Below are 22,672 nucleotides of genomic sequence, written 5' to 3' on the forward strand. Positions count from 1 at the left end.
AACCCTAAATCAAAGGAAGTGGAACCCTAAGATCCCACATTCAACTAGAGATTGATTGATGGGCAGGGTTTCTAATGGAATGTTATGCATATGAACCTATAATTTGGAACGGCTAGAATAACCCGAGATTAAAGAGGGATAAACAGCACACAAAGTGCACCGAAATGAGTATAAAATATGTGCTAGCACCTCTTTTTAGGCACTCAGCCTTAACAAATGGTTATGAGCAATGGCAAAGGAAAACTAAATCGAAGGAAGTTTAATCGTAACGCCTATCACATTCAAAAGAGATTGATTGATGAAATCTTGAGCCTTAAGTTGCAGTAACAGACAGGAACTAGAAAGGGAACACACAGAGGATACACAAAGTGCCGTTAAATGCTTTTAGAATATATTCCATAATAATTATCGTGCTTAATAGGTGCCCTAAAACCTCGTTATAGATGTCTTCTCATCAAGAGTTGTGTAATGGAAATGAAAACAAAATATTTGATTGTTGGAAGGTTACGACCCGAAGGCCCTATAATTTCCCCTGGCGTCAGAACACTCTATCTTCTGAAGGACACAAAAGGAATAACAAACAGCCAGAGTGCTCGGAAAGGTATCCCGCTATGAGTAAGTGTAACATTCCTGCTTTTATGATCGCTACTTTTATTACTTGCTGCCGCAAACCCTTTTCGGCAAGGGTGCGTTGGCCAAACCCTTTTAAAAGTTTGTTGCTTAAGTCTTTCGCTTTGGTGCCCTAAGTAGATTCCGCTTCCGTTTGCCATTTCGCACATTTTGCGCCGCTTTATGGCCACTCGGGGTCTTCGGTGTAGTAAATATTTGAAAACAGCAACAGGCTGGCCGAAGTAGGAGGGTAAAACCCCGGATCAAAGGCACATGTGCCATCCGTGCAATTAGCTGAAAATTTCTCAAGAAAGAAAAGGACATCTAATCCTCTGTCCGCTTTTGAGCCCACGTACAGACGTACTCAGACGTTCGTTTGGCATTATTTGCGGCGAATTCGCCGGCATTTCCAGGCCGTGTTTTTGAGCCAACGATCGGCATGCCGGTTTGCTGCTATACTACGAGAAATCGGAAGCTTTTTCAGTATGCTTTCAACTGTGGCGCGTTGTGGACCGACGTTTGAGGCGCTGCGGATCGGCACAGTAAAAACGATTTAGACAAGTGTATGTATCCCTTATGTGTGTGTGTGTGTGTGTGTGTGTGTGCGTGAAAGCCGTTAAGAAGTCTGAGAAGGCCAAAAGAAAATCTGTAAAACGGGCGAGGGGGCAGGCACTGTTTTATTTTCCTTTCTTGTCTTACATTTCTACCTATCGGCTGCTTCTACTCCTCCTTCTTCGCTGTCTTCTTATTTATTTTGCTGTCGTGTCTTGTGGTAGTTGTGTCTGTGTGCGTGCGTGGTCTGAAACTTCAGGTGCAGGCGGTGGCCCGTCGTTGATTTTTCTTGAACAAGTTTCAGTCTGAGTCTGGCCTTCGTGTGGCATGGTACAGTAAACGGAATTTCTTTACGGATACATAGATCTCTCTCTCTCTTTGTCTTACTCTCTGTCTCTTAAGAATCTCTCAGTGTTTGTGCATTTTGTGAATGTATTCAACCTCGAAACTGGATTTTATTCAATTGTTTTCTTGCAATTTCCTCGTCTGTGTGCATGGGCAAAAAAAATGCAAGGATTTTTAATGGAAACGCGTGCTGGGATCTTGTGTGCTCTATGATCTTTAAATTTCCAACGTTTAAAAAAAAAACGAGCAATTTAAATGGATTTAGTGATTTATTGACGGATTAATAGTGTTTATAATTAAGGAACAGAATGAAACGTGAACCAAAATAAATCTACGAGGATTCTTATGAATACAATTTAATACAACCAAACAAAAACAAATTTACAGAGATTAAAAACTTTAAAACATAAATAGTTCCATCAGAAACTAGTTTAATAAATTTAAAAAATAAATATTTTGTAGTAAAAGATTTTAGACTTTAAGACTTTAGAAACTTTTAAAAGTTTGAAGTTATAAATTCCATTCCAGATGATGGCTACAGGTTCAATGGTGTAGGAATATCTGCAATAAAACGAACAGCTAGATCCTCCATATCAACTAAAATATATGCATAATTTTATATATGTAAAAACATAATCACATAGGAAGACAAATTCCAAGTGGCACAATATTTCTTTCATAAACCGTTGCTGGCTACCGTGTGGCGTATTTTCTGTGGTGTTTAGCCATCGCAAGTTAGTTGAACTTGTCTTGTAGTAATTTTGCCATCTTCTTTTTTTGCGCTCTCTCTCCATATGCTTCAGCATACGATATTGTTGCTCGGTTTTTACCACTCCATTAACTTGTCCGTGCCTTTTGCACTTTACTTTTTTTTTTGCTTTTTTACTGGCATTAGAATAGCGGCAGCCAAGAAACAGACACAAACATAAGGAGAGACTTGTATGTGAGACACCACTCCTGGTACTTGTACTCTTGTGGTACTTCTTCTCATGCCAGCTGCGCATTTACGCTCCCATTAACCGGGGTAGAAACAACCGACATACGGTTGAACAACAACAACAAATAATAAGAAGAAGGCAACATTAAACGCCAGCGCAGGCCAGCAAGTGTTTTGCGCAATGGCCAAAAGAAATGGAGCTGCCACAAAAAAAAAAAACAATAAAATAAGTGCCCAAAAAGTAACAGCGTTGGTTTAAAAAAAGTGCAATAAATCGTTGCTTTAACTTAAACTCTTTTGTGGCTTAAGTCATTTGTTTTGGAATTCTATCTAGCCCTCCTTTTCATTAGCATAAATATTCCCCAAAGCCAAAAACTTAAATGTTCCCCACACATTTCGTAGACGTGCTCGGATTTCTTAAATAGAATTATTTCTGGTTTCTTTTACCATCGCATGCATAATTAAACAGAGACCCAACCCCATTAGAGAAACCTATAGATAGATAGATAGTCGAACCATAGCCGAAGAACCAAACTGAACCGATCATAAATTATGTTTATGGTGACGCGCTTCAGCTTTGCTCCTTCTTTTCTTTTCTTATTTTGGGACTCTTTTTTTTAAATTATCTTTTGAATATGTATCTCTCTTTAGTGCAACGTTGGCCTTGTCCATATAGTTTTATAAATAAAAACCAAAAAAAGTTGCCATAAAAACAAAAAACAAAAGCTAAAGAAACGACACCGCAGTTGTCCGGGAAAAAAAGGGAAAGAAACGTTGTGGAAGCCCCAAGGATAACCAGCTGACATGCCACATAAATTGGATTATTAAAACACTCGCGAAAACAATATATAAAACGATACATAACTATACATACAGATATATCTACATATCTGCATCAACACGAGGTGAGTTGCATATTGAAATGGCCACAGAAAGAGTGGAGAAGCGGAGAATGACTAATAAACGAAACTGGTAAATTGAAGGGGCAAAAAAAGATAAATAAACATGTGGAAGCAAGGAATTGTATATATAAATGTGGCATAAATTGTAACCCATTTTTATCCGCTGTCAGCTTCGATTTACCTGGTAGCTTATTAAAAGAAAATAATTAGATCTTCGCTGCGTGTCGTGTCTGGCAATCATTAAATAATTACAAGCAAATCCGATATTGGAGCCATCATTTTCTAATCAACAACTCTTTCTTCAAAATAAACTTTCATTCACGTTTTTATTTTCTTAAAATTCTGAGCATCCGTCCGAGTGGAAGGGAAAGTGGTTTAAGAAGATTAGTGTAGAGGGTTTCTTTCCATAGATATTAATGAAGCTTATGATACACTCGACTCCAACCAACGATGACGATATGTCTACGCTAGCTGGCTGACATCATTATTCGCCATCACATCAATCAATAAATAATTCAATAAACACTCAATATGTTGCCACGCCCCAGTCATTGCGCAAATATTCGATATAAAAACAATGGCAAGCTTTCGTTTTAGCCATACAATTTACAATTAAAAACTTTGTTTAAATAATTGATTGAGCAGACAATTGCTGGTTATGCTGCGGGCCATGCACGATGCCCCTTTACTCTCCATAAACTGGCACACAGAACACAATTTCTTTTACTTTCTATTAAACAAAACAAAAAACACAACACAAAAAATAACTCAAAAGACGAAAGACTGTGTCTGACGCACCTTTGTTGTCGCATTTCATTCAATAAAGGCCAAGTCTAGTGGAGGAGGGGTCGCCCCTGACGATCCCCCATATAAAGCTGTGGTCTCCCCCTCTCTATCTCTCACACGAAAAGCGAGAGCTACCAAAACAGTTAACCTCAATTTCAAAACGCACTCTCCCGCGCGTTCTCCCCCGAGACATACCAGACAGAAGTAGAAAGAAATTTCACTGAAACTTCAAGTGAAAAGCAGAACAAATGACGTACCCAAGAGGCCTCACAGAAACCCGCACAAAAATCCCACTCATCCGATTTGTCTGTTTGCCCTTTTTTTTGGCAAAGCTACTTGCTAAATACTAAAACAAACTCGTTTCTTTATGGAATTTTGTGCCATGATTAAAGAATTCATCTCTAAAGAGTGGAGAGTTTTGGTTCTACTAAATTCATTTCCATAAGAATTTTAAAAACGTGTAAAACTTGTTTGAAGCGCGTGCTTTATGGTTCAGGATGGGCCATGGCTTATGACTTAGTCATAAATTGTATATTGATGATCAGCCAAACGGAAGTAGAGGGTCGCTAAGCTAGCAAAAATGATTGCTGCTCAAGTTTTTACATCAAGTTTGTTGGCTAAGTCTTTGGATTTGAATGGTTTTTGCAGTCAAATGAAATGAGTCATGAGCTAGGAAATAGTTGAGTGATTGATTGGAATGTTTACGAGCATTATTAGTGTTGTTTTTTGCTGTAGAAATTGTGTGGTTTTGTACAGAAATTCAACAGTAAGGAGTATATATTTGAAATGTGATCACAAATTCTATACTTTTAAACATAATCCTAAGGAAATTCTCGGTCTTCATATTACCCTCAAACTATTCTGTCTGTTATCCTCTTAAACATGTGATACTTTGTTCTCTAAAAGATTACACAATATCCCACAAAAGGTAGAATTAAATCCTTCATTCTTGGCCACTTTTGCCGTACACATAGATTCCATTATATTAGGCACGCATATTCCAACTCGATTTCAATAGAGAAAACTAAGTTTCGGGTTTCTGGAAACTGTTGCGCTTAGATCATCTATAATCCCTACATTTCAAAGGAATTAAGCAACAGAAAAAAGTCATCTAGGAGTTACCTTTTTTGTCCAAGGTTGGATGGATAATTGCCAGCCGCAGGTAGAGCGTCAGACACACAAACAAACCCTCAGGAGCCTAACAAAATATCTAGAATCAATTCAAAAATTTCACAGGTAACACACACATCGAATCCGAGATACTCTAATACCTGCACTGAAAGTGCGAGAAGTCAGTGGAAAAATCGGATACACCTTTTTGGAGCCAGAATCCTGGACCCAATAAACAGGAATGACAAATCTCTGGCCACATATAAAATGTCAGTTGTACCATAAAAAGAGAAAAGTAAATTGAAGGGCGTGTCTGAGTTGATCTTTAGAGGCATCCATCAAAGTGTTGATGCCAAAGGAATGTCCATTGTTAAGGTTAAGATCTCTACCGACGAAAATGTAATGTTTTAGTGCGGATTAATATTATATTATATGATATAGTACAAGATTTACTCGTACTATTTATGTAATTATAATTTTGAGTTGGTCTAGTCCTACTTCCCCAGATCTTTCTCGTTATTTTACGTTTCTCCTTTCCATTCTGCTGCCTTCTATCAGGTTCATTTTGACATAGAAACTGGTGTTCATTCATGTATGACATTAGTCTAGGCGGCTGCAGATGTGGCATTGTGAGAATTATAATTATTATTATTGTTTTTCAAGTGGTGTATGTATGGAGTGTCAACTGTTGGGATTGTATTTGTACGTAGAGGAAATCAAGCGGCCTGTCTGGTTTTTATTTTCCTCTCAAACTCTTTGCTTTCAACGAAAGTGTCTTTTTGGATTTTGATTTCAAACTATTGTAAATTCTCAACTTCCGTCTCAGTGGCGCAGTGAAAGTGTTTAACAATTTCCAAACTCATTCTAAAAGCGAATTAATGGACATCTTTTCTCTGTCTCTATGGGAAAAAAAGCAGCCTAATCATGTTGAAAAGCAGTTGACAATTTCATAAGTTTTCCAAGGTGGGCGCTTTCACGGCGCCATCTGGCAGCTGTCTGTCCGTTCGTCGATTAGTTACAATTGCCACACATTTTCTTTATTTTTCTACGAGTACTATCTCTCTCTCTATTTCTACTTTTCACCATCTTTGTGTGCGTTTTTCCGTTTTCTTCTTATAAATATAATTGTGAGAATTGTATGGAAAAGTGGAGCTGAAAAAATGAAAGAAACATTTGACGCTGTCATTGTCGACAATTGTTGCAGCGTAAAAGAAAAATGATTAAGCTTTGTGCGACGAAGGGAGACACGAGAGAGGTAAAGCCAAGAAAAGAAAACAAAGTGATGCAGACTGGATTTGATCAGAATGTGTCTATTTATAAGTCGATTTTCTGTGAATATTTTAAGCACCTTTTCGCGAGTCGCACTGAGAGAGATCATACGTAAGAGGCAGTGACTTTTGCTGCTCTACCACACTGGAAGAGAGAGTTTCATTTTAATGATTGCCAAAAATATGGACTAAAAAGTTATTATTTTTCAAACCATTTGGTGTTGTATATTGTGTTTGCATTTTTGGAATATTTCCTAGTACACATCAGTTACCTCGCAGCATAGTTTTCTGCTACCTTAGTTCATTCTGAAGCCATCGTTTCTTAACCAACAACTTTATCCACAAACTTTGGCATTTTCACATTTTTCCGCTCAGCTCCGTCGCCCTCCAGCATTCACTTTCAAGATTATCTTTAGGTTTTTTTCATCCAAACAAATACTGTCTCAAAAAATATAATTCACATGACTGCTTCACACACGAATACTAATAGGAACCCAGCGAGCGAATACAATGATCTCTCGCCTAACTCTTGAGCAGACTGTCTGACTCTTGACTCTGTCTTCGTCTGTCTCTCATCTCTACGGTGTGCATATTTTTGTGTTAACCTGTTTTTGGGCCTTCTCTTACTTGTTGTTTTTGCCTTTTTGGCTGCATTCTTGACGGCTTGAGCCACGCAGCAGTCATCATCTTCAATTTCAAAAGTCACTAACAAACAAAAAAGAATACCTTGGTGGTGTGTCTGTGTGATATTGATACTCTCTGTGTTTGTTTTGGGTCTTCTTTTTTAGGGCAGCAGTTGGAAGATTTTTCCATGCAGTTATAGAGTAGAAAATGGAAGCACTTTAATTAAATATATTTTATTAGCTAATTTCTTGGCATGGAACGTTGAGACTTTGATTGGGCTTTTAAGAAATATTCTACCATTTCTTTATGAACCTTTGCCTTGTAGTAATTTTTTGTTGGCAAAAGTTGCATTTATGTGTAGCCCTTGGTTTAATCATTCAAAACTCTGCCTTTCAGCTGTACTCTAGCGCTTTCTTAGAGCCTTTCCACTTGGCAGCTTTCTGATGATATAATTTCGGCGCCGCCGCTCATTGTTTTGAATGATGTCTCTTTCAAATATTGCGGGCGTGTCTTCAATTCACTTCTCAGTGTTTTAACTGTGTGTATTTCGGTTTGACAAGAGCCGCTGACTTCATTTTGGCCACTCGACTGTTAAGGTGCGGCCCGGGCCAATGCATATTTTAGCATTTCAGCGGCATCTTCTTCTGCTTCGTTTTTATTTTTCAGTTACAAAATCTCCAACTTGAGACAAAAGAAAAACATACACAAAACTTTTTCCAAGTCCATTTGGGATTTAATATTAATTGCAGTCGAGCGGGGGGCACCCACTGCCCCTACTTTTGCTTCGCATTTTGCAGCTCGTGAAAGTGTTGGCCAGTAGAAATCACTTGAGCAGCTTTCGACGGGTTTTGCTGTTCGTTCGAGTACACGAAAAACAAATGAATGTTGTATGTGGCAGTGGCAAGTTACCCAAAACAAAACGAAATATAAATACTCGTACAAATATGAGTTTTGGCTTGGCCATTGCTTGCTCGAGGAAAACAGTTTCCAGTGAATGAATTGCTTAAAAGGAAAATCAACCAAGTAGCTGTTATGGCTTACACTTGGAGTATATATATGTTTTAGTGGGTTTTCTGACCATATAAAATATAAACGTATTTATGGATTGAGAGCTTTCAGTTCAGGCATTAATTGTGGACTTATTTCTACCCATAAAATAAGTGTTTCCATAACTCGTAAGTGGCCTGCAAACCGCACGACAACCTTCATAGCTCATTAGGCCCTTTTATTTTGCTGCCCTATTGAAAGCCCATTATCCAGCCGCAAAACTTTTGGCCACAAACAATTCATGTAACCCAAATACCAAAAGCATTCACAAGAAAACTTACATGCCACAAGCCCGAAACTAGTTCAATGGGTCTCTCCGCTGAGCGGGCAGCTGCCCCAGCTGGTTTTGCTCTCCACACTCCGCTCTCAGTGCTCCCCGTGGCTGCTGCAGCAGGCTGCCTACCTGACCATCGAAATTAAAGACCCAAATTTGCTGCTTCAAACCCCAAAGATCAATAGCAAACAGCCCAAAGGGGGGAGAAAAGAAATCACGAAGCCTCCAAGAAAGAACATAAATTTACATATAAATCTGGTTTTGGTTTCTGTCTCTCCCCACTGGAGGGAGACTCATAACGGAATGGATACGTTTGGATTATGCTGGAGCGGGAGTGAGAGTGAGTCTGATGCGAGAACAAAGCAAAGCCGACCCCTGAAAGAGTCGCTCTATCTCCCTGGGGTTCTTCTTATTATTCGATATTATTGGGATTTTTGGAGCACTGAAAGAGCCATTGAATTGATTAGAGATTAATTAGTAGAAATAGTGATAGATCTACCAAGAACAGCTCATTGAACATTTATTATAATTCCGAGAGAAACCTCAGTCAATCAATGAATGAATTCGATTGATCTAGACAACAAAATGATAAAATTGCCCATGATTTCTCCATAAGATTCAATTAAGTTAAAAGCAAATCTCAGCTGTCTAAGTGGCTTAGATTGTAACGATCTGAATGTGAGTGCTTTGCCACAATTTAAATACTTCTTTAAGTGATCTTTAACTGATCCTGAAACTCAAAGAAATTTCTCTTAACCATTTGATCTTCAAACTACTCAATACTCCATGGGTGGTGTCCCAGTTTCTCTTGCAATAAAAACTTCCTCGCCACTCTCCACACTCGACTCTCTCGATTCGATCTCCACCAATCGACTGACACCAAAAAATTAACTCAATTTGTGAGAAATCCCATAAAAAGCAATTGACCTTCAGGCCAAGAAAAACACAACAAATAATCAAAGTAAAATAATATTTGGTCATTAGTTGGGCAGACACTAAACATAAAGAAAAAAGTGGAAACGTGTTGGCTTGCTGTTTATGTTGTGTGTTGGTTGTGTGGCCAAAGAAAACACGCCAAAAGAAAACACACACCAAAGGCTGGAGGGAAAAACAAGCACTGGAAATGCTCCCCAGCAAGACAAGTGCACAAGTGAAAGTCTCCTCTGGAAAACTGTGGGATGGAATGAAAATGGAAAACTGAACGCAGTCCGTAAATGGCAAGCCGGCAGGCAGCAGCAGCTGCATTTCCAATCACCAAAATCGACAACAACAAACAACAAAAACCCAGCAGCAGAAGTTAAAGTCGAAGCAACAACAAGAAGTTCAACAGAAATTATGTACCCCCGTTTGACTTTTACCATTTTGTGCGGCGGGTTAGTCATCTCTCTATAAGGTTTTGATTTTGATTTTGCTTTTCTTTGCTTTGCTGCTGGCTAAATGTCGAAGGTGTCATCAATAACGTAGAGCTCTTGGAAGCATACAGAGGAGTTAGGGTAAACCGGTTCCACGTTCCGCTTTGCATACAGGAAAATATTTGAATTTTGATTGCAGTTTTTCAATTCCGATTGCGAAACTTTCAGCCGCCGATGCAAAATGGAAAAAGGTTTTTTCGTTTCGTCGTTGCACAAGTCTTTTGTTGTCTTTTGTTCTGTTTGAAGGCTCTGATCATTATGCAGATGGTGCTGATGATGATGCCCCAGCTGGTGCTGCTGATGATGAGAGGTTCGTGGTTCGTTCTCTTGTCTGCCGCGCTGTTAAGTTTCGTTGCAAAGTGTTGACTGTGCCACTGGTTGTGCGGTTTGTGATTGGAAGATTTATTGCCATTTGAATGGGCATAATAAAATCAACTTGAGCAATAATTTAGCAAATGTTCTGGCCATAAATGAAGGCATAATTAAGCTTTGGGGGGGGGGGGTGTTTGGTGATATTTAAATAGAAGAACGCCTGCAACTGCTTTAACTTTTAAGGTTTTAGTTACTGTAACGAATTTGTCTTGGTTTCGTGTATTATTAGATCCATAAATAAAACCTTAATCAACGTTTTAAATGGTGTCAGTCTTGGGAATTACGAAAATCCACTGCGCCTGCCTTTCTGCCGTTGGCGCTGGCTTCCCATGCCGCCCATTTTCATGCAAATTAATTTTGTGAATCTTTTGAAATGTTTGCTTAACCATTCGATGGGTGTCTGTCTCTGCATAATGAAGATACATAATCAAAAGTCGAATCAATGGCCAATAAACCGAAGCCACTAAATCAACACACACCCAAGAGACGATCGCTGATCGGTTGGACCTTTCACTCTCGTCACTGGCTTACATTTTATTTACATGCTAAATAGCTTTTAATTTTCCTTCCATTTTGTATTTATTTATTGGCCAACGCTCAAAACATATTTGCATATTGTGCAGTATGCATTCATCGCTTGCATTTCTCGACTTTCAGTAGAGAATTCGAAATTGTTTTGTTGGCCAATTTTTGTGAGCCTCTTGGCTTGGTTCGTGCTTGAATCGATTTTTGGTTGTTTTGTCATGCTGTCGGCTGTCAGTCTCTCAAAATGCTCATTAGCTGTGATTATATAATGCCCTGTCAGCCGAATATTCGCCAGGGTGTTGACTTCCAACTGTTTTTGGCCAAATTAATAGGGCAACGCTGGCGGCAATCAATCAAGAAAATTAGAGAAAATTCTCTGGTATTAACGGTTGTGAACAGGGAAAGGAAAGTGAAATAAGTGGAAGAACAGTTTATAATTGTATAGAAAATATAATTGTGTGAATTTAAATTATTTATTCTATAATTAAATGCTAGCTTATTTTTCTATGTTTTTTAATATATTTTAAAACCCAAATTTAAATTAATTTGTACCAAAAGCTTATTTGTGACTGCAGATGCCATCTGACCTTCAATGAATTCACAAATTCACAGATTTCACAGTCAACTTATGGGGCTAATGACAATGCTGTCTACGGGTCTATGGTTTTGGGTAGGTCATAGCCTCCACAACGCCCACCACACCATCCACGCCCCCCCCTTTTCCGGTGTGCTCCGGCGGCGCTTCATTAAACAGCAAAGTAAATACATTTTGCAGGCAAAATGTGTATAATTTTTGGCGCCTTTCCGCCGACTACTGTCAAGAGTTTCGACTTGACTTCGCTACGGGCTTGACTTGACTCTATTTGTGTAGAGTTTATCCGACTTTACACCAGACTTTACTTTGGCGTTTTGCCTAAACAATGCTTTGGGTACACATCCCACACAACCCACACGAATATTTCTGCGGTCGGGGACAGGTAGATAACACACAAACGCAGGTGTCAGGGGGGGGAAACAGTTAGGTATCGAACATGTTTGTTGTTTGACGGCTGCTTTGGCTTCGACTTCAGCTGCTGCTGTTGCTGCTGCAAGTTGCTTTCTGGGCCAAACCGCATAGCCAGCTAATTGCACAAAAAATGCGGCTGGCTCTAAGCCTGCGGCTTTGCAACTTGTGGCAGCTGCAACAAGAGTTTCAACCATAATATAAACTGAGAAAATTCCACGCCAAAGAAAAGAGCAAACAACACAAACGCATTGCATAACTCAATGCCCTTTTTGCCTCAATTTCAAATAAAAAATTTACTAAAAACAAGGGGAGGTCAAAGATTTAGATGCTCTAACAGGTGCAGGTATTTTTTATTAATTAATTAATTATGTAAAATAATATTTTAAGTGTAATCTGCAATACTTCCTCAGGCTATCCGTTCTGAAACTCTTTTTTATATGTTACCAAGCTTTTTTTCACTGCACTACAAATATTTCTTAAAAATCCTAATACCCTCTTAAAGGGTATGCCTTAAGTAGACAGGAGCTCTGGCCTGGCATCTCTCTATTTTTCTTAATTAGCGCTGAGTGCCAGTGCTGCTGGTGCGTGCGTGCAGGCGCTGGGCTCCCTTGCAAATTATTTTTCCCTCAATAAAAAGCCGCCAAGACCAGATTAAGGCCCCGGGCCAAAGCCGCTTTATTCATTTATTTTCATATACATATTGTATGTTTATTTTTTGTTGCGGGCTTGAGCCTTTGGGTGTTCGCATGCAACAAAGTTATCTAACAATTTGCTTGAGAGCTGGCGGGTATCCCATTGCAAATGAAACATGTGGCAGGCAGGGCGTTTGCCTTCGCGTTTGACTAAATTTTAAGCTGGGATTGAAATTTCTTACAAACTCAATTTTCGGAAGTTGGAATGGACAGTGTCAGATTTGTTGTCCGACTTACTGTTTGGATTGCTTTGAAGGTTTTGCATTACAAATAAAGTGGGAAAGAAAAACTTTACACAAAAAACTGTAACGAAAGAAGGGAAATTTAGTGTAGAAAATTATTCAGTGGCAATGAAAATTCAAATACGAAATTTAGTGAAGAAAAACCTAAAAAAATTAGACTTAGAGTCTACATTCTACCGCCCAAAAAATGCCTTGACTTAAGCCAAAAACAAATTCAAATGCAAACTTTAACAAACTGGCAGGTAGGAGGCGGCACTCGTAACAGTGCATCTTGTGTGTTGGCCAGGCTATAATTACTTGACAATAACGGCAACCTTGCGCCTCGATCTCCGTTTACAAAAAACGGTAGAAGGTGCCAGGGGCAAGCCGCACGAACAGACCCCGCCCCAGGCAGACAGACAGACATTATTTAGTGTAGCTTTGGATATGAATGAAAAGAGACTCACACAGTCAGACAGACACAGTGACTGCAAAAAAGTTCAGACACACAAACACAAATAAACAGAGAAGAAAAAACCTTAAACTTTGTCATATCTTAGCCACATTTTGACTCTTGACTTTTGTTGTTAATATATTTTTGTGTGTTTGTTGAGTGTTAAACAAGTTCATGATGAAGCTGGCAATTGAATTAATTCATTATGACTCATTAGTGTTCAAAGAATTTAATTTAATGCCGATTTTCAAGTGGAATAAATATAAAATAAAACAAATTAATCTACAGCTAAGCTATTCCCGGCAATGCCACGACACAAAATTCCCCAATAGCAAATTTTCACTCGCCTGAAAGTCATCGCTCAGAAACTGCATACATAAAACGAACATTAGTTAAATTAATGGCTCACCTTCAACCGAAGAGTAAGCTAAAATATAGTATGCAAAATTCTTTGCGCAAACTGCGGTCTAAAACTTTCTAAAACCGCATTCAGCAAACGCGACGACAGGCCGCAGAGAAACACGTGCTCTCAGAGAAGAGACTCAGGCTCAGAAGTGGACTGAGTCAGTGGGGGGAATAAATTTGCTAATCATTTATGTTGTGTGTGTGTGTGTGTGTGTGTGTGTGTGAGAGGTGTGAATGAAGCAACCAGTTTTTTAATTTTGGCCTCGCCCATAAACAAATTTCCACTCGATTATTGTCTGTTCGATTTGGGAGCAGAAATCGAACGAAAAATGTGAACCCAACTGACATTACTTTTCACTTTTATTTTTTTGCAGATTGTTGAGCAAACTTTGGGCGGCTCAATTGGTCATTTAATCGGGCCAACATGAAACATTCGACGGCAGCCAATTCGCATTGGCTGGCCGCTTTGCTGTTGTCGCTACTGCTGTGCCAATTGCTGCAAACAATCACAGCCGACGAGGCGTTCTCCTGTCCAAATGGTAAGTCAAATCCCAAGCCAAAAATTACCTAAATTCCGTATTGCATGGCGGACACGTGTGCGTGGTTATAAGCGGACGCAGGTGTGGCATAGAAACCAAAGCCAGATCTTAGCGCATAAATCAAAAGCGAATATAATTATACCAAATGGCAAGTGGGTACCAATTGGTTTTGGTTTGTGCGGCGTTTGTAATTGGCATTTGTGGAGCGAAGAAATATGTAGCAGGTAGAAAAAGGATAAAGAAGAAATGGTGTCCAGGGTTTCAGAAATATAAGACAGAATATAAGGTATCTCTTAGTCGATATTTCTTAGTCGTCTTGGCTGTTTGGGTGTGCCTGAACTTGGCCTGCCAATTATGTCTTTAATTCTCGTATCTCTCTGCAGTTCTAAGAGTTTCTAATTGTACAATTAATTGTCTTTGGACGGCCATTAATGATTTCCGGTTGTTGAATACTCAAGACTTAAAAAAAGAACACTTCAAAGCATGCAATCCGAATCTCGTCGCTGACCCAAATTTAGAATAAAAATTAATGAAAAATCTTCCTAAATCTTGTGAACCATGAAAAATGTGTTCCAATTTGTTTCATCTACTTTTTCAACCAATTAATGTGGATTTCATGGTGTTTAACAGGCGCTTAAATGCAAGAAATGATCAAACGATGATGACTGGGAGTATTTCTTTCCAATTTCCTGAATGATAAGCCAAGAAAAGGCTGCACAGATCAATCAAAAGTAGATCATTAGGCATGTAGGAAATCATGTTCATTGATGACTTGTAAAGCTAAGAATTTCGATGATCTATGCCGATTTCAATGTAATTTTCATCATTTATCAAGCTTCGGGGCTAAGTAAAATGCATATTTCATGTTCATATTCTCACTGCCAGCTCTTTCAGTCATTAAAACTTGTGTCATAAACACAGCCCCACACCCGACCATAAAATAAAAATTCTTTAGCTAATGACAAAATCCACAAAAACCAATAAGCAACCTGCTAAACGAGTTGGCACGCAAAAAAACGACTCAAACTGAAATGAAATACAATTGAGGGAAGGCTGAAAAGTGTGCAGAAACTGGAGAATATGACGGAAGTTATGACAAAAGTTAATCAATCATCATGCAGGAGAGTAATACATATAATATAAACATATATAGCAGCCCTTCACTTGAGTCTTTTGCCACCTACAACCATCTATCTATTTGTATGTGTGGAAGAGTGCCAGAGACCGATAACGGTTATTACATATGCCAAAACTTGTTTAAGCCTTCCTCCATTACCATTCTCTCCCTGCTCCATAGAATTCCATGCCATGACAGCATATAGAATACTCGCTGGGTAGGGGCATGTGCGGGGTACTCCATAAAAAGAATTTCCAACTCCAGACATGGGGCTTTGGAAACGAGATTTCTTAACGGTTATTTGGCGTTGCTGTATTTATTGTGCGCTGACTGACTGACTGACTGACGAGCTCCTGCCTTTTGCCACTGGATCTACCTACTGGCTCTACCCGCTGTGTGCCACTTGCGGCGGATTCCACGCGTCCATCCATCTCCTAACTAGCTGCAGGTACTGTGTGTGTGTGTGTGCGGTGCTGATTAACACTTGCACACCATAAAGACACACCACGCACACACTCAGACCCTGGCCAGCAAACAAGTTCGTTGCCTAAGTCTTTTATTTTGATACCCTAGAAGAGGGTATTTTGGGGACTTGCTTGGTTTAATATTAAAGTGGTAATTTAATTGTATTTGTATATCTTTAAAACGTGTACAAAATGTGCAGCGAGGCTGTAATAAAATTCAATTTATAGATTTCATACAGAAATATCGATAGGGTATCTATTACTTCATTCCTTTTCATTAAGCCTTCCTTTCGTTTGTTTTTTCATAAACACAAATGCTTTTTTTCTTCTGCTGTGCATTGCATTAAAGCTTTTACCATATGCAGGTGTCTGTCGGTGTGTCGATGACTTGTTTTAGGTGCAGTCTTTCGCTTTGGGTTTGGTTACAGACACACGCTCACACTCGGGCTCAACAAAATAGGCCAAAGTGTTGCCAGTTATTGCAGTTTTTACCCGCTTTTCCCCCTCAGTTTTCCCTTCTATTGATGAATGTTAATAAACCAAAAACCACGACACAGATATGGGCCAAAAATATGTAGAAATCTTTATCATTTTTATTTTATTTCTTCTTTTTTTTTTTGGTCTTTTATGACTCAACTAATGGCACTGTGATGCTCAGACATTAGCTTAGCTGTCACACAGAGATGTCAGAGATCTTAGAAGCAAGTATTTTTGGTGTCAAACCAAATGGTGATGAGGATGGGGCTATGAGGGTAAACCAAGGCTAGATGGGTTTGGGTTTGGTTTAATTAAAGTCGATTTCATGGATGTGTTCGTTAAGATAACTTTACAAGAACAAAACTGAATAAGAGATTAAGAGAATTTATTCTTTTTGGGGAATTTTCGGTCTCTAAAAAATGTAAATAATAATTGTTACATTAATTCATACAAATTTCACAAACATTCCAGACCAAACGAATCAATTTTCCTTGCGTGTCATGCAACATTTCCAGTAAATACAGCCACAACCCAAAGATAGAGCTACAGCAGCGCAGACCCAAGAGTCAGTCAAAAGTTGTACCGCCACTGGCGTCCACTTAGGAATCACGCGCCTGCGCCTGCCCCTAACTGTAAATGTCTCAAATTGATGAACCAAACGATGAACAAACAACCCGACTTTGACAGACTGACACAAACACAGATAGAAGAGTTCTGTGAGTTCTGAGAGCTGAAGAAGACCTAGAACAGCAACTTACACATTTTTGGACACGCTTGAGTAAAGAGCGTCGAAGAGGAGGCAACAGCTAATTAAATGAGCAACTCTCTTGGACAGTTCTTTGGGGCTTCCTTTGGCTTCTACTCAAGCAAGAAACTGCAAGAAAAGTGGAAGTATTTTAAAGGGGTAGATACAACTTTCTGGGTCGTCAAGCACCACACGTGGTATGCTCATGTGATTTATGAATCAAAAAATAAAACATTAAAACATCTTTGGTGTTTTTTGTGTATGATAAATATTATGTATGTTATAGAGGCATTTAGTTAATCACAAAGCGTGAAATGCGCGTGTGTTTATAACGAATTAAACAAATTTTTGTACATTTTCCGGTGGCTCATGTGATGGTTGAGGGAAGTCAACACTTTGCCACTTGACTGTTTTCTGTGTGAACAGAAACCAAGAAAAAAATCAGCTAGACTAAACACTAATAAATGCTTGATACAAGCACTAATTCCCAGAAACTTCAAAGAACTTTTGTACTTGATTTTGGTCTTGCTTTCAAGCTTTCTACGCACTCGCCAGCAAATTGAGTTCTCTGAGCGAAGGCCTCTGCTTTCAGCTTCTTTTTCGAGAAAGATTTTATGCTCAAGATACGAGTAAAACATCGCTGGAAATGCACAACGAATGGGGTTAATGAAATGAGCACAAAAGTAAAGAAGATTTATGGCAAACCGCAAGCAAGTTTTCACTTTTTCTTCAAGCCAAAGAACTAAAGGGAAAAAATATACAAAATGAAGATTTTGAAACAGGGCTTGGGCTTGAGTTTGTTTTTGAGGGAAGTGGGTAATTTTTTTGAGGTTGAGCAGAGATAATTATGTGCCAAGAGTATTACGAAATTGGGCTACAAAATTGGGCTAGTGGTGGAACCACAATCTAATACGTGACTTGTTAGCGTTTGTGGAAGATTTTTTGAAGGCGATTAGAGTTCATTTCAGGCAATTGAAGCAGGGAATAAGTTGTAAGTTCATTTTTTATGGATTTATACTTTATTTTAGATTATTTCAATGAAATTTCATTCCCACCATACCCGCAAATGTAAGACTTTTCTACCATAATGCATATATTCATTGCAAAATGTATTCCCATGTCCAATAACTCGCAAAGACAAGCTCAGATTGTTGTGGTAACCAGCTAATAAACCAATTAAAAGTTCTCACATGTTAACTTGACATTTCAAACATCTAGTTCAAGTCATTCAAGCCAGAAAACTCTACACAAACCATTAACTTTGACAAAGTGTAAAAATACATGGAAATAAATGCAACCGCATATGCATATATATTTTATATACTTTGGCTTAAGACTCCTCCACCGATACATAGTTTGTTTTTACGTAAGAAATTCTCACATTTTTAATGAATTAATTAATGTATTGTATTCACACACAAGATCTTTTCGTTTGTAGTAAATATGCTGCAATCGCTGTGAGTGTGAGCTTCGCCCTGCAAATTATATAGACAATGATCAGGCAGACAAACAGCTCTGCAGCTGGCAGCAGTCTTATATACCTATCAGAGTATATTCGAAGACAAAGATACGGAGCAACACTTGGCCAAGTCACGCAGTAAAAACATTTGCATAGCGTCAAGAAAGCTTCCTGGCAAAGAATTTCAAAAATCTGGCACACAATTCAATAAAAGTCGAGGCAACAGGGAGAACACAGACAGAAAAAGTAAAGCCAAAGCTTAAGCTAAAGCCAGTACAGAAAACCGGCTAACCTTGTCGGATTTGTGACTCTGTGACTTTGTGGCTGCACCCAAGTCGAAGAGCAAAAGAATTTCCAAAGCCAATTGGCAGTTACGTGGCTTTAATTGCTCTCCTCTCCCAACGTTCAGACTGAGATTGAGGCTGGGTTCTCTCTTGTGACTGTCATGGTGACATGGCCATCGGTAGGTGGAGTAGAACTCTTGAAAAAGTAACAGAGGGAATAAATCACCACGCATTAAAATCAATTACTTGAGACCTCTTCTTGTAACTCCAATTTCAATTGTTGCCTATGTGTGTTGGGTAACTCCAAGACTTTCTTTCCTGCTGTTAAAGTAGAACATCTTACAGTTAACTTTGTGTCTGTGCGGGGCTTATTTCGGGCATTGAAGCATAAATTGTGCGGTAAATGGTCAAACAATAAATAAATTCGAACAAATTGTGTGGCAAATAGCGGTTCACTTAGCCACAGTCTGCACAGTCCACCAGTCGACCAGTTAGGTAAGCAAATAAGCCGCGAACAGAACGTTAGCTAACTGTACCCCTGTAGCTTGGGTGGGGTTTTATTTTTGCTTGGTGGATTCTTCATTCTAGCAAATGGAATGGGGCTACGACTGGCCATGGATTGAAAGATGCAATTATAGATTGGGTTCCGGTCCAGGAATTGGGCTAAGAGAAAATAACAAGATTGGGAAAGAGTTTAATGGGGGAAAACCCAGAGAAAATTATAGACTCTTTTGCTTGCTGAACTATTAAAAAGTATTCCCTTAAAATCCTTAATAAAAAGAGTTTTAATGGGTAGGGAAAATAATAATATATTTAAATAAAATGCTTAAAATTATGTAAAGTTTGTGTGAAAGGTGTGAGTAATGTCACCTTTAAAAGTTCACTTTTGCTGCACTTTAATATTATTATATAAACTTTATGTGAGTCTTGTGTCATTCTTATACAACACCTTCATCAAATTGTATGCAGTAACCAGGGCGAAAGGCTAAAAAATGAATTTAATGCCAAGGTGTTGGGTTCAGGTTGCAAATCAGAGTTGAAAGTTCAAGGAGAATGTGTAGACAAGCCTTGTCCGGCTCAAGCCCCCTATGACACCTTAATTGAAATAGGAAATCTTGAACTTTTCATCTCTCAAATAACGAAAGCCATTTCCAGTACATATCCCCAACGCCTTATCGGCAGGATGCAGTGTGCCATCTATCAGCATGAAAATGCAATGCATTTTAAGGCCATAATTGCAGTTGTCTCTCAATCGAATTTGAGTCTCAAATTGGACACGGAAATCGTGAAAGTCCATGACCAAGCAACACCCATACTTATCGGGTTGGATTGTTTTTGGATCAACTTTACCCGCTCCGACCCACAAGACAGCGAGCGCATTTGTGTCTCTTTCTGACTTTGAAATGTTTGCGCGTGCTTTGAGCAGAAAAATGGTTGAAATACTTTTGCTTTTTGTTTCGATTTCGATACACACACACACACAAGGAGTGCAGCAGCAGCAGCAGCATATTTGAGTCGATTTGATTTTAAATGAAAGCCGTCAATCAAGCTGCCACGAGACAGCACAAGACACAAGGCGGTGCTGCTTATTTTTTCGCCCGGCAACTTTCCCATTTTACCAGGAAAACTTTTAGCAGGCGGCGGAAAATGAAAGCGCCACAGATCCAAACACGGATCATCTCTAAATACCAGTCACAGGGTCACATCTGTATCTCAATTAGCTTAGCTACCTCTTGATGTTCTTGTTCTGAAAGTTTGCCAAGATCTTGGGCCATAAATTATGCAAAACGAGTTAAATTGTTCGATTGGGGTCACATCTCAGCGCTGTCTCTCTGCCTCTCCGGGGTGGAATATTTACAGCTTAAGACAAACCACAACATTAATTTCCATGAAACTTCCATGTCTCCGGCGGTTTTTTTGTAAGCGGCTTAAGCTATACAGCAGCGCATTTACATATGTAGAAATGTTTAATTAAATTATGGAAATAGGCGAAAGAAATTCAAGAGATTTATTTAGTAAGTTTCTTAGGAGAACATTTTCCTCAAATCAAAGTAAACTTATTTATGTTTGACAGGCATTCAGTTGTTGTGGCATTTAATCCATTCAGTATTATATATTTAAAAATTCAACGACGAAACAGTTTAGATAAATTATAACAAACAATTCTATGGTTCCATTTAGCGAAGTGTTGCCCAAACAGAGCTAAAGAATGTTCTTTCAATGTCTGTAAAGTCGGGCTTTATAAAGCAAAGACTAGGCCATTATTGTGCTGCCACAGAAGTGACTTCCGCAAATGAAACGGTTCAAGTTCGTCAGAGGAGGAGGAATCAACTAGTAATCAATCATTAAGTAGGGATATCTCTGGCAGAAACTGGTGATTCTGGAACGAAACCTTCAATTTGGGCTGCATTTTTATTACAATTATGTTCAGAGTTACTTAAATAAATGTGCACTATATATTATATATATTGCAAGCCAAAATGTTATATTTTTTTAGTGTTAAAGAACACTCCAAACTTCTAATTATATGCCCAATTCTTATGCTACTTTAATTATAATTAAAAATCTTATATCTAAACCATCTCTGACCTTGTGTAATGTGTTTTAAATTTGTATTTCAGGTTGGGAACTGCGCGGCTTAAATTGTTATAAATATTTCAATATCAAACATTCGTGGGAGAAAAGCGCCGAACTGTGTCGAAGGTGAGTGGGAATCATAAGACCATAACCACATGCATATTTATATTAATTTCTAGAACCCATGCCCCGCTCTCTATATGTCTGTGATGCTACGATTTTTGAGAGATTTTTCTCTCGCTCGCTCTCTGTCTTGTGAGCGATTGAACCGAGAAACTAATCAAGTTTTTGCCAGCTCTACGCTTGAGCGAAGCTGCTACCTGTTGTTCTTGATGGATAGAGAGAGAGAGAGAGAGAGCCGGTTGGGTTGTGTTTGGTTTTGCAGCTAGAGAGATAAATATGTACTGATTCCCCATCAATTGCCGTTACAGCACCGCATTGCATTTCCGTTCGCCGACAGTTAACTGTCAATGCCAAAGTGGTCTTCAGTCAAAAATGTAAACCAAAGAAAAGAAAAAAACAAGTTACCAGCCAGCTATGGCTTATGTCTATGGGTGGCACTGTCCAAGTTTGTAAATTACTTTTGCAGTTGCCGACAGGGCGGGGCAGAGCCGAATCGATACGCGAATGATTCATACAATAATTTCTTATGCGCCGCGAAGCGAAAAGAAAGTCGCGCTGGAACGCTTCCGGCAGAGTTATTCCCGACTCCGACTTGTTTTTTGGGTGTTAACCTGTGCTGATGACCCAAATACCAAATGGTATAGCAATCACCTGACCAACAGGAGGAATAACTTGAAAAAATTGAGAGTGTTTTGATAAGAGAAAGAGAGAGAGAGATGGAGTCGGAGTCGAAGCTCCTCTTTGGGTCTTTGTTTTAATGAACGTGAGAATCACGAGACACCGCTGACCCACAGGGCATGCAGAGGTGAAAGTTTCTGCTCGCTGTGTGTTTGTTTCGGTTGAACTGAAAAATATTAATAATGTTATTGGCTGTACGATTAGCTACTGAATGAACCGCTGAATGTCAATGCCCTACGCAGCAATTTCTCTTTGCCAGCCAGCAGCGGCGTTAAATGCCACTTAAATATGCCCGGCACATGGTCAACTATCCGCTACGACTGCTGCTGTTGCTGCTGCTCCTAATGTGTGCGTCCAAGTAATTTACATGCCATAGACCTCGCCCCAGAGTCAGTCAGCCAGAGTCCCATTTGAATATGCCTGAAACGTGTCTTTCAATGGCTGGAGGAGGAGCCACTCAGTTCAACAATTGTTTCACTATTTTGTTCGTTGCCAAAAAATAAAATAACACATGCGTTGACAGGTGTCGTTGCCCATCAACAGACAGAGACAGAGACTGTAAAATATTTCTCGATTTTATTTGTTTCCCTCTTTCTTTTTTTTGTTTTGGTGAAATTTCTTTTTTGGCAGCGTGTGCAGCATGCGAAATGTGGTAGAATGAAGCAAAG

At 39.1% G+C, this 22,672-nt stretch overlaps 1 protein-coding gene across 2 annotated transcripts in view; it reads left to right on the forward strand.

Annotated features, from left to right (window-relative positions):
- Nucleotides 1–3,094: 3,094 nt before the first annotated feature.
- The window catches only part of LOC117584780, a 32,162-nt gene continuing 12,584 nt past the window's right edge, over nt 3,095–22,672 (forward strand). For both annotated transcript variants that reach the window (XM_034273885.1, XM_034273886.1), the window contains exons 1-3: nt 3,095–3,348; nt 13,916–14,080; nt 21,248–21,329. In XM_034273885.1, coding sequence (XP_034129776.1) covers nt 13,966–14,080; nt 21,248–21,329 — 197 coding nt within the window. In that variant the 5' untranslated portion in view covers nt 3,095–3,348; nt 13,916–13,965. The remainder of the gene's footprint in view (nt 3,349–13,915; nt 14,081–21,247; nt 21,330–22,672) is intronic.

This window comes from Drosophila guanche, unplaced genomic scaffold, assembly GCF_900245975.1.
Source record: "Drosophila guanche unplaced genomic scaffold, DGUA_6, whole genome shotgun sequence".
Classification (NCBI taxonomy): Eukaryota; Metazoa; Arthropoda; class Insecta; order Diptera; family Drosophilidae; genus Drosophila; species Drosophila guanche.